Source organism: Toxoplasma gondii, chromosome VIIb, assembly GCF_000006565.2.
Source record: "Toxoplasma gondii ME49 chromosome VIIb, whole genome shotgun sequence".
NCBI lineage: Eukaryota > Apicomplexa > Conoidasida > Eucoccidiorida > Sarcocystidae > Toxoplasma > Toxoplasma gondii.
In genome coordinates this window covers 355,429-369,353 of record NC_031475.1, presented here as the reverse complement: position 1 = coordinate 369,353, position 13,925 = coordinate 355,429, and the positions used below count along the sequence as shown (strand labels likewise).

At 52.7% G+C, this 13,925-nt stretch overlaps 2 protein-coding genes across 2 annotated transcripts; one reads left to right on the top strand and one right to left on the bottom strand.

The window, feature by feature from the left end:
- Positions 1-220: 220 nt before the first annotated feature.
- TGME49_263720 (HMG (high mobility group) box domain-containing protein) lies at positions 221-1,615 on the bottom strand (the record flags this gene model as incomplete). The annotated part of the gene is made up of 3 exons (XM_018781342.1): positions 221-579; positions 1,419-1,489; positions 1,608-1,615. The coding sequence occupies 3 exons, from the start codon at positions 1,613-1,615 to the stop codon at positions 221-223; spliced, it is 438 nt and encodes a 145-aa protein (XP_018637177.1).
- A 3,326-nt stretch (positions 1,616-4,941) lies between these two features.
- Positions 4,942-12,861, top strand: TGME49_263730 (FAD-dependent glycerol-3-phosphate dehydrogenase; the record flags this gene model as incomplete). The annotated part of the gene is made up of 13 exons (XM_002365432.1): positions 4,942-5,188; positions 5,985-6,141; positions 6,610-6,788; positions 7,424-7,662; positions 8,158-8,233; positions 8,791-8,859; positions 9,264-9,498; positions 10,085-10,178; positions 10,605-10,721; positions 11,007-11,126; positions 11,521-11,732; positions 11,848-11,941; positions 12,262-12,861. The coding sequence occupies 13 exons, from the start codon at positions 4,942-4,944 to the stop codon at positions 12,382-12,384; spliced, it is 1,962 nt and encodes a 653-aa protein (XP_002365473.1). The 3' UTR covers positions 12,385-12,861.
- Between the last annotated feature and the right edge of the window lie 1,064 nt (positions 12,862-13,925).

Here is a 13,925-nt window from a genome sequence, read left to right as displayed (position 1 = left end):
AACGTTCTCCTGAGCCGAGGAGGCGCGGCCCTGCAAATGCTCACGCGCTGGTCCGACTTGCAGAGTTTCGAGAGGAGAACTTTGTCGGCTTTTCCTCCTCGAGTTTTCGAACCTGAAGAAGGGGGCGCCCTCCCCCGGCTTTCGAACCTCGATCGTCTCTCTCTGATCTCCCGCGGGAGCGTCGCGGCATGAACCTGCCTCCCTCAGTGGTCAAGGCGGTCTACTGCTTCTGCTCGAATTCTTGTTTCTCACTCAAGTATCTGGCTTTGTCTTGCGCCGCCTTCTCCTCGAACGGTTTCCGCTCCTCCGGTGTCAGCTTCCCCCAGGCCTCGCCGACCATCTTCCCGACCTTCGTCATCTGCGACTTCAATTCCGGATTCGCCGCGACGATCTCTGTTCGCTTTTCCTTCGCGAAAAACATGAAGGCCGACAACGCGCGGCGCGGCGCGTTCGGATCCTTCTTCTTTCTGCCGTTTCGCCTCTTCTTCTCCTCGCCAGCCGCTGCGTCTTTCGCCATCTTCTTCACACTGGAAAGTCCGACAACGCTCGACGAAATCTCAAAGCCAACGTGGAGATGTTCTGCACCGCACGCAACGCAACACAGCCGCCCTCAAATGTCGCACAAAAACGCTCAGCCTCTACCAACGCAAACAGACACAACTCCTCTACTTATACATATATATATATATATTATAATATTACATTTATATAATAATATATAATAATATAAATATAATATATAATAATATCATATATATATATATATATGTATGTATGTATGTATGTCAGCATATACATATGCAAATATACATGCGCCAAGTTTCGCAGATGCGAGTACCCTGCTGCACAGATACAGATGTGGAGACACACATATGTATCCGTAGGTTGCGATTGTCAGCGAGAGAAAACAGAGAAGAACTGAAGGCGTTTGCGGTCCGCTTTCAGACGGACGGAAGGCGCGTCAGGTGTCTCGACACCCCGAACGCGAAAGCGTGGAGATGGCAGTTGCGGTGTGCATCCGCCTCGTAGACAGCAACTTTCCAGACGAGAAGACGGACCGTTCTCGCCGAATGAAAAACTGACAAAAGGCTGCTTTCTTTCGTGTTTGACGTTGCCAAAGCACAGAGCGCGCGGCTTTTTTGTGTCCCTCGTTTCTTCCTCTGTTCGCGGGGGATAGGATTGTCGGCAAGACAGGAAAGTCGGGTGTTTCTGCTCGATAGACAAAGTTCCATGCAATCAAAACCGCAGAAAACGACGCGTTTTCTCTGTTTCCTATCGAGAGTGCCTGTCGCTCGCGGCTGCCGACCGAGAAAGCGCGCTTTCCACCGGGAGTAGCGGGGAGAGAGGGAAGCGGTGGAACGGTTTGCCTGCCAACGAAGGAAGGAGGAATCCGTTGTCCAGCCAGACCAGCGACGTACCTGCTGTGCATTTGCGTTTGGAAACGAAAACGAGTTGAAGAGACAAATGTGTTTCAGACAATTGAAAGGTTCTGCATATAATCGCAAGGAACAGCTTCCGTCTCTCCTCAGCCGCAAAGCAGACGCAACTTGTCCCCCACCCTCTGTTCGTTTGCAGCGAAGCTTGCTCGGCCATCACGAGCTCCCCACCTCTTCATGGGCAGTGAACGTTTCAGTCTTTTTTCTTTCATTTTCGCCAAGTTTCGAGGTCCTGGCCTAGATTTCTGCGTCGAGGCAGAAAACACAAAAACTTTCACGAGCTCTCGTTGCTTTTCACGACACTGGCGAGCGCTCCCTTCTTCCCTCCAGAGAAAACACACGCAGAATCTGTTGTTCGCTTTGCTGCACACATAAATGCGTATTTCCTTGAATGTGCATCTCCTTCATGAAGGCACGCGTTTCCGTCAAAGGGAATCCTAAAAATGAATGTAACTAGGCGAATGAAGATATACTTTGAATGCTTCGTTTGATGGACGCGAACAGTGGCGGTGAATCGGTGTGCGCGGTGTTGTAAACACACACTGAAGAAGAGAGGCAGATTTCTTTCTTTTCAAAGGAGATGCCGACACAGGGGTCCCCCCGAAGCAGAGGTACGGTTCTGCGTAGTCTCTGAGACACAGAAAAACAGCTAGCGACAATCCTCCCTTGCGACGTCTCTTCAAGTCGAAGCAACGGTGCTTTTACCTGCATTTTCTAGAACTCTGAAAAATGTACTTCTTCGAGGCCGGACAGCGGCTTGTCGCGAAAGGCTGAAAATGGTAACTCGACAGACTCACGGGCTCTGTGAAAAGAACGAGCGAAAAGGCTAAGAGAGCCGGAAACAGCGACTGTCACCTGCAGGCACCCTTTTTCAAGCGCTTTCTGGAAGTGAAAAAACGGCATTTGCACCAACCGTGTAGAATGTGAGGATTCCTTCTCACGACTCGGACTTCTTGTCGGCTTTTTTCTTTGAATCGGCAGTTTGCTTCAGAGCCTCGCAGCGACCGTCTGCGAAGAGAAAAAGAGAAACAAACCGGAGGGTGTTTGTTTCCTAGAAACGGTTCCTCCCTCGAGTTCTTTCGAGAGTCTCAGGCGCATACACTCCGAACGCGAAAACAAGGAACGCTCTTTCGACTGAGAGCGGTTCGCCTCGTACTTGGGGAGCGCACACTTCAGGACATTCACCGTTACCATGACTCGTTCAGGCTTTCCGTTGCCTGTTCATGGATGCAGATAAACTCAGGGACAGACTGGAGTTAACCCTGTTACCGTTTTCACTCATGGAACTGCTCAATTCGAGAAGAAAAGCAGTTTTGTCAGGATTAAACTCTGGAAAAACAGTCAAAAGATCTGCCCAGATTAGCTACTTCCCTCGAGTTGTTTCGCTCTCCCGGTGCCTGTCGACCTATCTGTCGATATCAATCTTTCTACCGATGTCGATCTATCTCTTTCTCTTTCGCTCTGCTTCCATTTCCCTTTTCCTATTGATCTACACAGACACATATATGTATATATTCAGCCATTTGTACATATAGAGATGCATATTTCCACCGATTTGTCTCCCTGGCTCAGTCTTGATCTCTCTGTCTTTCGTACTTTGTTCTTGGAGACTCGCCAAGTTCGTCGAATGTTTGTACACGCGCCACCGCGCGCGTCCGCATGAGCATGTGTGACGCCTCCTTTGATTCCTGCCTGGATGTTTCAACGTTGTTTGTGACGCGCCGGAAGAACGTTTTCGACTGCGGCTTCTCGAGTCTCTTTCCCTTGGTGGACTCCCACAGGAAAGTATCACAGAGGTGCTAATCCTTTAGTACGATTTGTGTTTTCTCCAGAGTTCCTAGACGAAACACACAAGTGAGCAGTGATCGCTTTCGACTTCTCTGCTGCGTTCTGCGAGGGCGGTGCGTGCGTTCACCGGAGAGGAAACGGAAGTTTTTTCTCTTGAGAGTCTTCACTTTTTTCTTTGTTGTCAACTCAGAGGAACAGAATTCGGAGTCCGAAAGCGAAACTTTTTCTCCGGTGTCGCTTGTTCGCTCGACAGTGAAGCTGGGAGAGAGACTCCAGACGCCCTGCGTGTATGTGTGTGTGTGTATCGACTTTAAATGCGGCAACTTGTCGGCGACATTTGCCACTTGAGAAATCGAGGAAGAACTGTCAAGACCCTTGAGTCGCCTTTGCTCATGACGACCCAAAGAAATCCAGAAAGATCGTTGGCCGGATCCGACCATCTCCAGGAGGAGAGGACGCTTCGCTTTCCGCATCTGAGAAAAACTGAATTCTATGGAGATGTCGAGGGCGCTGGCGGGCAACTTCGTGCTGCAGCAAGAAACGAAGACTTCTTCGACAACCGACGCTCTAAAATGGAGAAGTCTCGAGGCAAGCGTGTGAGACAGTGGAAGCGAGAAATCGCTAAAGCACCGGCGCGCCACTGCATAATATACGTCACAGCCGGGAAGCAGAAAGCGTTTCCCTCATTTTCTTCCAGCGTCAAGTCCGCGTTTCGTGCTGCTGAGAACTCCTCTGAAAGCCAAGGATTCCAAGGCGCGCCGCGCTTCTCTCTTCATTGAGGCTCCTGTTACTCAGCATCTGCTCGTACAAAGCGGACGATATGAGAGGGACGGCCGGAGGTTTGGGAGAACTCGAGTCAGCGTGGTTCTGAAAGTGTGGAACTTCGAGGGGATTTGCGAATGCAGAGAGAGAGAGAGTTGCTTTTCTCCGATGTCTCCAATACGTTTTCCACGATCCCCTCGCTTTCAATGCAACCTTTCGGGTGGACAGACGCGCCTACTACACGCGTCTTCTGTGTGTGCAACTGGCAAGCTGTGTGTATCGGCTGGCTAGACAGTCTCGCTGTCTCGAAAAAGGAGGAGTCTTCTCGCGAGTCTCTGGATCAAACGCCCTGGAAAGTTCTGCGCGAAACGCAAGCGAAACTACTCTGGTTGACGGACAAGAGAAACCGGGTCTCCGCGTCGGTTCGAATTCACACCGCAAACTCTGCATATGCTGCGGTGGATGTACACACGCGCTCAGGGACGTACGCGCCTGCACTCTGGAGGGAGAGCGCGTTTTCGCGTTTTGGAAGCAAAGAGGAGATCGATCCTCTCGCCTACGTTCTCAAGGCACGAAGACTTTCCATTATTTCAACGTCCCTCTTTCGTTTCCTTCCCCCTCCTCGGCCTGCCTCTGTGCGTTCAGACCGACGCTTGGAGCAGATCAGCTCATCTTTTCTTGCGCTCTTCGCCTCTCTCGCTTTTCTGTCTCCTCCGCCGTCGCTTCCGTTTCCAGCTGTCCCCTCCTCTTTTCCTCTTCTCCTGTTCTCCTCCTCTTCTCGTCCTCTCCTTCTCCCTCGCTCTATTATTGCTCTATCGCTCTATCGCTCTCACCCTTCAACAGTTAGCTTTGTCCCCTTCTCTCTCTCTCCCTCCTTTTCTTCGTTTTCTGCCGTTTCTTCCCACTGGCCTGTCCGTGAGACTCTCCCCTGCTTTTGCTTTCCTCGACTCTCACCATGAGGCGCTTCGGACGCGTCTTCGCTTGCTCCGCGGGACTGGTCGGCCTAGGCGGAGCAGCTGCCTACGGCGGTTTGTACTACAACCACAAGAAGAGCATGGTGCCGAAGGAGACGCGCTACTACTCTTCTCTAGCCGGCGAGGCGGAAGGGAGACTCGCCCACCTGCCGCCCAGCAGAGAAGCGATGATCGAGAGAATGAAAAAAGAAAGATTCGACCTCCTCGTCATCGGCGGAGGCGCCACAGGTGCGGCACAGGAAGAACTCGCCGAGGAAGAACTCGCCGAGGAAGAGCGAGAGCGAGGGGGAAGCAGCGACGAGTCGGGAGAGAACAGCGACGGAGGGGACGAAAGAAAGAGAAGGAGAGGACACAATGAGGAAAAAGGACAGGAAAGGGAGAACGCTGTGTCACAGGAGAGAGCAGAGGGCAAGGGAGAGAGAGACTCTACGACTTTGGAGAGAACAGACGAAATGCAGAACCCCCGCGCAAGAGAAAGTCGGGAGAAAAACCAACACAGAAAAAGAGAGGGTCAAGAAGATGAGAGAACGAGAGAGGAAAGGGAGGACAGCGAGGTCGAGTCCGATGCAGTCGAGAGATGGTATCAAGGGAACTGAATAGGAAACAGATGGAAAGGAGAGGAAAGAGACACACGTCGATTTCTTGAATCCATCTTCTTCGGCTTCTCTCTTTCTCTCTCTGTGTCGTTCACTCCGCTAAAAACAGTATGAATGTTCGCAACTGTAGGCGGCCTTGGTTGCGATCCACGTGAGCCAAGAAAGGATTCACAACTCAGGAGAGACGGTTTGTCTTCGGAAGCGTTCTTCTTCACTCTTCCGTTTGGCCTGCGCCTCGTCTGCTCTGCGCCGAGACCGTTGTGTTGGTTGAGGCTTCTGGCAAAAAGGCGCAGCTGCAGGTCTCGGTTTTTGTTGCAGGCAGCAGCGTCTGCGCGAGGAGGCGCTTCTCCGCTTGACAGAGGGGGAGGCGGTTCGACTCTCGTTTCCAGTCTCCATCCGAAGCGCGGTTGTCTTCTGCTGCTTCTCAGGAAGCGGAGTCGCGTTGGACGCCGCCACTCGAGGCTTGAGCTGTTGTCTAGTGGAGCGCGGGGACTTCGCGGATGGCACTTCGAGCCGCTCGACGAAACTCATTCATGGCGGCGTTCGTTACCTCGAGAAGGCGTTCGAGGAACTTGACTTCCGACAGTGAGTCTCGCGCATGTTCACGGGGGTTCGTCTCTTCCAAGTCTCCGAGAAAACGCGAAGGGAACGCTCTGTTCTTCCTGCGAAGCGACAGCCGCGGGAGAGCGAGCCGCTGCCCTCGCCCCACTCCAGAGTGTATCGACATGCAGACGCCACTTGGAAAGCAGCGAGTCATTCTTCGTTCATCTTCCTCTTTGCTGCTTTCTCCAATCCAGTTACAGCTACGCGTCGAGGGATCGTCGACTTGAGATGTAGACCGAAGGCGCTTTTACGCTTGTGCGTCCTCCCCTTCGTTCGAGACAGTGCTGTGGAGACGCGTTGAGCTCGAGCGACGACGCCCCGCTGACAGTTCCCTCCACTCTTTCTCGCTTTTCAGTGGCTCGAATTCTTCGCTTTCGGCCTCTCCAGGGAATGCCTTGGCCTCCCTCGAGTTCCGCTGCGTCTGCTGCTCGCGGCTGTGCATCCCTTCAGGCTGTATCTCGTCTGGGAAGCGCTCGAGGAGCGCTCACACATGCTCTCTGCGGCTCCGTACATGAACCATCCACTCGCGATTCTCATGCCGGTTTACAAATACTGGCAAGTGCCTTACTTCTGGGCGGGCGTCAAGGTGTACGGTCTCCTCTCCAAGCTCGTCTGCTGCTTCGAAACAGGTTCGCGGCTTCAGAAAGGCGATCGGCATCGCCAGGGATCTGCATGCAGCGACTGCAACGACACAACGTCCCTTTCTCTGTCTCCGACGCGACCCTGTACACCGGTGTCGTCACGGACGCTCCAGAGAGAAGAATCCCCGCGTCGTTCCTAATCTCCTTGAATCGCAGACGATGCCACGACATACAAAGATACAGAAGCCGATCTACTTTTCCATATATGCATATGTAAATATATATATATATATATATATATATGTATTTGTATAAAATTTGGATGGATGCGTAACTCTTTTGCTGGTGTAGACAGAGGCATGGACTACATCTATGTTTAGGTTTGTGCCTTGAACTCTGCGTCGCTGGGATTGCCTGTCTCTACTTTTGTCTCTCCCCTCGGCTCTCAGTCCATTACAGGATACAAAAGCACCTGTGAGAACCTCGCAAGCAAGTTCTGAGATCTCTCTCCTTCCCCATGTGTCTACCTGCCCTGAGATGTGCATCCTTCCTCCTCTCTCCTTTTCTTTTTTCGCTCTGGTTTCACATTCCTTCCACGTTCCTCTCCCCCTGGCGTCGACGCTCCTCTCCGCATGCGTCTGCAACTTCCGGACTTCTCCTTCTGCGCGCTCCGCTTCGCTCAGGAGTCCCCCCAAGCTCTTTCTTCCCCGCGGCGACGAGTGCGTTCTCCTTTCCGCTGCTTCCCGCGGCAGGCCTGAAGGGGTCGCTGCTCTACTTCGACGGCCAGATGAATGACAGCCGCATGAATCTTCAGCTCGCGCTCACGGCGTCTCTCGACGGCTACGTCGAAGGCATGAAGGGCGCCTGCGTCGGAAACCATCTGAACGTGGTGGACATCTTGAAAGACGGAAACGGGAAGGCGGTACGCGAAAAACTCCCGCGCGCCAAGAGACGCGTTTCAGGCGAAAAAAAGAAACGCATGTGACGGCGACCGACCACCTCACAGGCTGAGAGAACATCGAAGCACAGAACCGAATCTGGGAGCGCCAGAGACCCAGAAAAAACAGATATATATATGCATATGCGTATATATATATATATACATATGTTTATATATATATTGAAAGCTGATGATGAGGAGACGGATGGAGACGGGAAACATATATATATATATATATTTAGTGTATATGTATATATTTTAGAGTTCAGGGTTACATATATATATATATATATATATGTATATATATGTATATGTAGAGAGAGGCGGATAAGTGACGTAACTAGCGTGGGAGGGAGGCACATTTGTCTGGAGAGGAGGTCGAGTGCGTCATTCGTTGGGATTGGTGAGATTTCGCGCGCTGCTGGGGTCGCCGGGAGTTTTACGATTTGTTTTGGCGTTTTTGTGCGCGCTTCTCAGGCCGGCGCACGCGTACAGGACAGAGAGACAGGGGAGGAGTTCGACATCCACAGCAAGACAGTCGTGAACTGTGCAGGTGTGAGGCTCGAGTTTCTGCTCTTGGAATTTCTCTCTCTCTCGTTCTCTCCCTTGTTCTCTGTCTCTACCTCTCTGAGTCTTCCTCTTTTAGTCTTTCTCCTTTGCCCGTTCTCTCTTACTGAGTCTTTCTCATTCGCTCTCGCCTGTTCTCTCTCTCCCGGTCGCTCTTCTCTCGCTCTCCTGTCTCTCGTCTCCCTCTCTCTTCTCTCTGTCGTCCCCTCTCTCTCTTCTCTCTTCTTTTTCTCTCTCTCTCTTCTCTCTCTCGTCTTCTCTCTCTCCTCTCTCTATCGTCTTCTCTCTCTCTGTTCTCTCTCCCTCCCTGTTCTCTCTTCTCTGTGTCTCTTCTCTCTCTTCTCTCTTCTTCTTCTCTCTTCTTTCTGTCTCTTCTCTCTTCTTCTTCTCTCTGTCTGTCTCTTCTTTCTGTCTCTTCTCTCTTCTCTCTCGCCACCTGGTTTCGCGCACGTTTTGTGGGGTTTCGTCGCCGCAGTGAGACTGTCCGTCCGATTGTTTCCTCGCTTTTTTATCGTTTTGTTTTGTGGTTCTGCGGCCTTTTAGGGCCTTTCTCTGACGCCGTCCGCACCATGGCCGATCCCACCCAGCCGAAGCTCGTAGAGCCTGCAGCAGGTACTCCCTCTTCGCCTCCCTCTGTATCAATCCCTTTCTCTCAGAGTCGTCGTCAGTCTCCGTTGTCTTCGTCTAGCTGTTTCTATCTCCAGTCGACCTCTCACTGTCTACATATGTACCGCTCTCCGTTGATCTCTCTCTCTCTCTCGGCACCCATCTATCTCTGTGCGTCTCTCTCTGTGTCTGCCTTCCCTACTCTCCGTCTCCTTCTGTCTCGATCGCTACGCTGTGTTGTCTCTGTGTGGGGAGCTGTACACCCAGCATCATCATTTTCGTTGTTTTTCATGTCTTGCGTCCCTTGTCACTTTCTCGTCTTGTCTCCTGCGAGCAGTCGTGTCTCCAGCAGGATGATTTGTAGGCGTCGTAAGGGGACTTTGTGCGACGCGTCTGCTGCTGCATCCCAGGCATCCATATTGTTCTTCCGCACTGGTATACGTCTGCGTCTCCGTACGGTCTGCTTCTCCCGAAGACGACCGACGGGAGAGTTCTGTTTATGCTTCCCTGGCAAGGCGCGACGATAGCGGGGACAACGGATGCTCCTTGCGAGCTTTCGGACGCTCCTCAAGCAACCGAGGAAGAAGTCGCTTGGGTCACGCGCGAGCTCGCAAGCTACTTGAAAATGGACGAAAAACGCCTTCGGTGAGTCCTCCCTTTTTCTGGAAAAACAGTGCGTGAAAGCGGACTCTTGCTTTTCTGAAGTTCGTCTTCTTCCTCTCGCTGAAAGCATTTTGCGGCTGAGCGTCCGAGACAGACACAGCCGCAGGTACCGAAAGCGCGGGGGGTCGGCGTACACCCCGAAGCGGGCGTCGTTGTGCGTCAAGGGCTTCGCCGATCTCGGGTCGGCTTATATTCGGGCAGATAGACGAAAACAGCGAAACTGGAAAGTGTTTTTGCGGATCTTCGTGGTCCTTTCCCGTCCTCCGTTGCTCTCCTGGAGGTCGTTCTTCGCAGGGACTTTGTTATACCTGTTATAATCTATTTCCTTTTGTATATATTCGTCACTAATATGCATATACATCTACATATTTGCCACTCTGCATACATGTTTGCAGGTGGCTACTTTCTCCAGGTTTCTAAATCGATGTCTCTCTGATTTCTAAACGCGGTTTTACATGCGTCTTAGCATATACATATGTGTGAGTCACGAATATCTCGTCTGTGTTGGTTTTTTGTCCGGAGACTGATTGCATGTGATTTGTGACACGATTTGCTTTTTCTTTTTCAGGGACGACGTTCGCTCTGTATGGAAGGGGATTCGACCGCTGATCTCTCACATTCCCCAGCCGAACGAAGAGGCGGTGACAGCCGCTGCGACCAAGGTCCGTTTCTTCCTCTTGGACGGAGCGCGATGTCGCCCTCTGTTTCGTTCTGCTTTTCTTTTATTTTTCATCTCCTTCTTTTGTTTTTTCTTTTATTTTTTCTTTTATTTCCGCGGGGTTGCCTTCCCTGTGCTTCCGTGTGTTCTTTCGGGGCCGAGAGAGCGAGAACGGAGGGCGGGGGCAGGAGAAAGCGATCGATGAAGAGCGGAACAGAGGCGAAGAAGAGACAGCCAGAAGGCGAATCTCTCAAGACCTCGCCTGCGAGGCTCACACGGCACCGCAGCTTTCTCTCGCGTCTCTCACAGTCTCGTCTCTGCGGTGTCTGCGCCAAGTGTCTCTTCGTTCCATCGTTGCTGAGTTGGCCGGCAGCACCGCGGCAGTAGGAAGGTCTTGTCTGTGACTGTCCTGCAACTTCTCCTTTCGCAGGATGCGCAAGTCAGTACTGCGAACGTCGTCCGCTCGCACTACATCGTCGTCGATGAGAAGACAGGTCTTGTGTCGGTGCTCGGCGGGAAGTGGACTACCTACAGACGCATGGCGGAGGTCAGTTGAAAACAGCGGGGGAGAGCAAGACGAGAGGAAGAGAGCGCGAGAAGAAGAATGGACAGAAGGCGTCGACGACGTTGCATTGGATTCGATTTTGGAAAATGCCTCTCTTTCGCGGAAGACGTGTGTTTTGATTTGTTTGTCCGAGTCTCTGAAGAGAAGGGATTGGAACAGCAGAAAAAAGATTTCCGACTGAATACTTTAAAGTTTACGAAATACACGTTCCAGAAACAAGGAGACGCTCCTGTGTCGTGACGGCGCTTCTGCGCAACATGTTTTCAGGAGACACTTGACGCCCTGCTGGCTGCTCATCGCGACAAAGTCGCGACGACGCGTTCCTGCCGGACGAAGTCGCTGCTGATTCAAGGCGCCGTGGATCCCTCAGGCGCGTTGCCTCCGAAGGTGCGAGAAGCGCGCAAGAAAGGAAAGCAGAGAGGACGTTCACGAAAGGGAGCGGGGACGAAGGAGAAGGAAGAAGAGAGCGAGACCGGAGACGGTCAGCAGAGAAAGCGGAGAGAACGAAGGCGAATTCGTAGGACCGAGGAAGGAGACGCATGGAAACCACTGGAGAAAAGAGTCGAAGGAGAGAGAGAGAGAGAGGGAAGTTGGAATAAGGAATTGCGACACCGAACGCGAGAAAAGAAACACCGCCAAGGGGGTCCGTGAGCGCAACAGATGCCCGTCACGGACCAGCTCAAAGATCCGCTTCCTTTTCCCCGTGTATCGGTTTTTTGTTTTGTCGGCGCCTCCAGTTTTCTTGGTCTCGCGTTTCTCCGCATGCCTGTCGTTTCTGCAGGAGTGTATCCCTGCCTCCGGAATGCTCGAGGTGGAGCTGGAGAAGGAGAATCCGTTCTTGTCCTTCTCGCAAGCTCGGCACTTGGTCGAGAGCTACGGCTTCCTTGCTCGTTCAGTCTGCCAGATTGCCAAGGAGCGTCCAGACCTCTCTCAGCCGCTGATCAGCGACGAAGCGTTCCCGTTTCTGAAGGCCGAGGTCCTTTACGGCGTGAGGTGAGGAAAAAACGAAAACAGTTCAGAAACGCAGAGTCCGGACGAGGAACGAAGCGGAAAGCTGGACGACGCGCGGGTGAGACGTCACGCGTGAGCACGAACATGTTTTTTTCAGGTACGAAATGGCGAGAAGCGTCTCAGACGTCCTGGCCCGCCGCATGCGTCTGGCTTTCGTGGACGTAGCCAAGGCGGAGGCATGCATCGACGAGGTGAGAACAGAGTCTCGGAAAAGGCCGAGGAAGAAGGAGGGTGGAGAAGGCGCAGAACGCGAAATGACTGCGGACAGAGGACCGCGCGGGACTGAAGAGAAGCAGAGAGGGACGAGCAGAGGAGGAGAGGAGGCAGGAAAGAGCTCCGCAGGAGACAGTGCGCCTGGCAGAAGAGATCGAGGGTCGCAGGCGAGAACGAACGCAGAATAGAAGCCGCCGGGAACGTGAGAAAGAACTGAGATCGGTCGAGAGACAGCACAGAAGGAGAGGGGGAACCGAGAAGTGAGGAAAACGCAGGTGTCTGTTTGCATGTCCTGCAGGTTGCTCGGATCATGGGAGAGGAGCTGAAGTGGAGCTCAGCAAAGCTGGAGAAGAAGAAGGAGGAGGCAGCTGCGTTTCTGAAAACTTTCCGGTGCTTGCCCGCCTCCTCGGAGGTTGCGTAGAATATTGAGAAACTTGGGAAGCATCGAGAGGAAATCGAGAGAAAGCCAGACGAAGCGGACCCGGAGGAACACACAGAGAAATTGATGTCGAGGAAAAAGAGTCTTAAAACTCGAAAGACAGAAGCCAGAGAATCGAGTGTGGATGCCGTCGCCTGACTCCGCGGCAGTGAACGAGGAGAGAGAAACGCAGAGAGAGGTCACGACCTGGGGAGCAAGAAGAGAGATGTGGAGGAGCTCGAGAGGATTCGAAGAAGAGAACGAACGCGTGAGAGAGCGAAAGATGCGGAGACGGAGAGACGAAGTTGTTTTAGAAGGCGAAGAGAGAGAGAGAGGTTCAGAGAGAACAGGGAGAAAGAGAGACAGAGATAAAAGGGACGATAAAGAGAGAGAGAAGAGAGACGAATAGAGGGAAGACGTCGTTCTTTTGCCGTGTGATTCGCGATCTGGTGCATTTTCCGTGTAGAGAGCCACAAAAGGCCAAGAGCAAAAGGGTGTCTGGGATGTCGTTTGGGGGTGAAGAGGAATCCCTTCCGTCGACTCAGAGTGCGAGGGATACGGCCGGCTCGGTCAGCTGATGCGAGACGTTCGCTCAGGCCTCCTATTCCATTTTTCTAATTTTTTCTGTTTTTTTCCAAAAACGTTCCCGTGTGAGTGTCGCCTTCCAATGGCTCTCCTCCCCCCTCCCCCCCGCCCGCCCAACGCTCCGTCACCCTGTTTCGTCTCCCTTTTGCGTCTTGGTTTCCGGTGCGAGGAGACGCAGAACGCAGAAAGACAGCATTTGTTTCTCCTGTCCTACGTGTGCGCCTCGGCACTCCTGAGATTTGGTCTGCGCCTTTCGCCTCCTTTTTCCTGCAGCGTTCGATGCCTGCGGTGTCTTGCCTTCGCTGTGTGGTCTCGTCTCTCGTTTCTTGCGTCTCCCTGCATGCACCACTGTCGCTATTGTTTTGGAACGCGAGCGTCCAACTCTGCTCAAGAAACTCAGAACTCCAGGCTCGGTTCTCAAGTGCAAGTCTCGGGTGTACGGACGCCGTCGGCCGCCTCGACGTCGGGGTATGTCCTGTTTGAGGCCCAGTCTGGACGCGCTCGAAGTCCGAGTTGTGTGACGGCGGCGCGAGCCTCTCGCTTTGCTGCGGGACTTCCGTCCGAGACTCGAGCTCTGAAATCCGAGATTCCAAACCTCAACTGGCGGCTCGGCCGTAGACGCCTGAGATTCGAACGTTGCGTGCGGCTGCGGTGTCTCACGAGTTCGCTGCTTGCTGCTTTTCGCGGAAACTCCAGCAAAGTTTCACCAATCACGACTCCAGAGCGGTCGTTCAACAATTTCTGAATTCCCTGATACTACACCGTAAAGCCTCGGCGCCACCGAAGGAGGATGAGCCGGAAAGAGAGAGAAAGAGAGGCAAGACGAGAATGAAGGTGGACGTGAACGAAGTAAACAGATGGAGAAAAATGCAGAAGAGCAAATGGAAGGAGGAGAGAGAAGGCAAAAAAGAGAGAAAAAAAAGAGAAAAAACGGGAGTGCTAGGTTGAGGATAAACTGG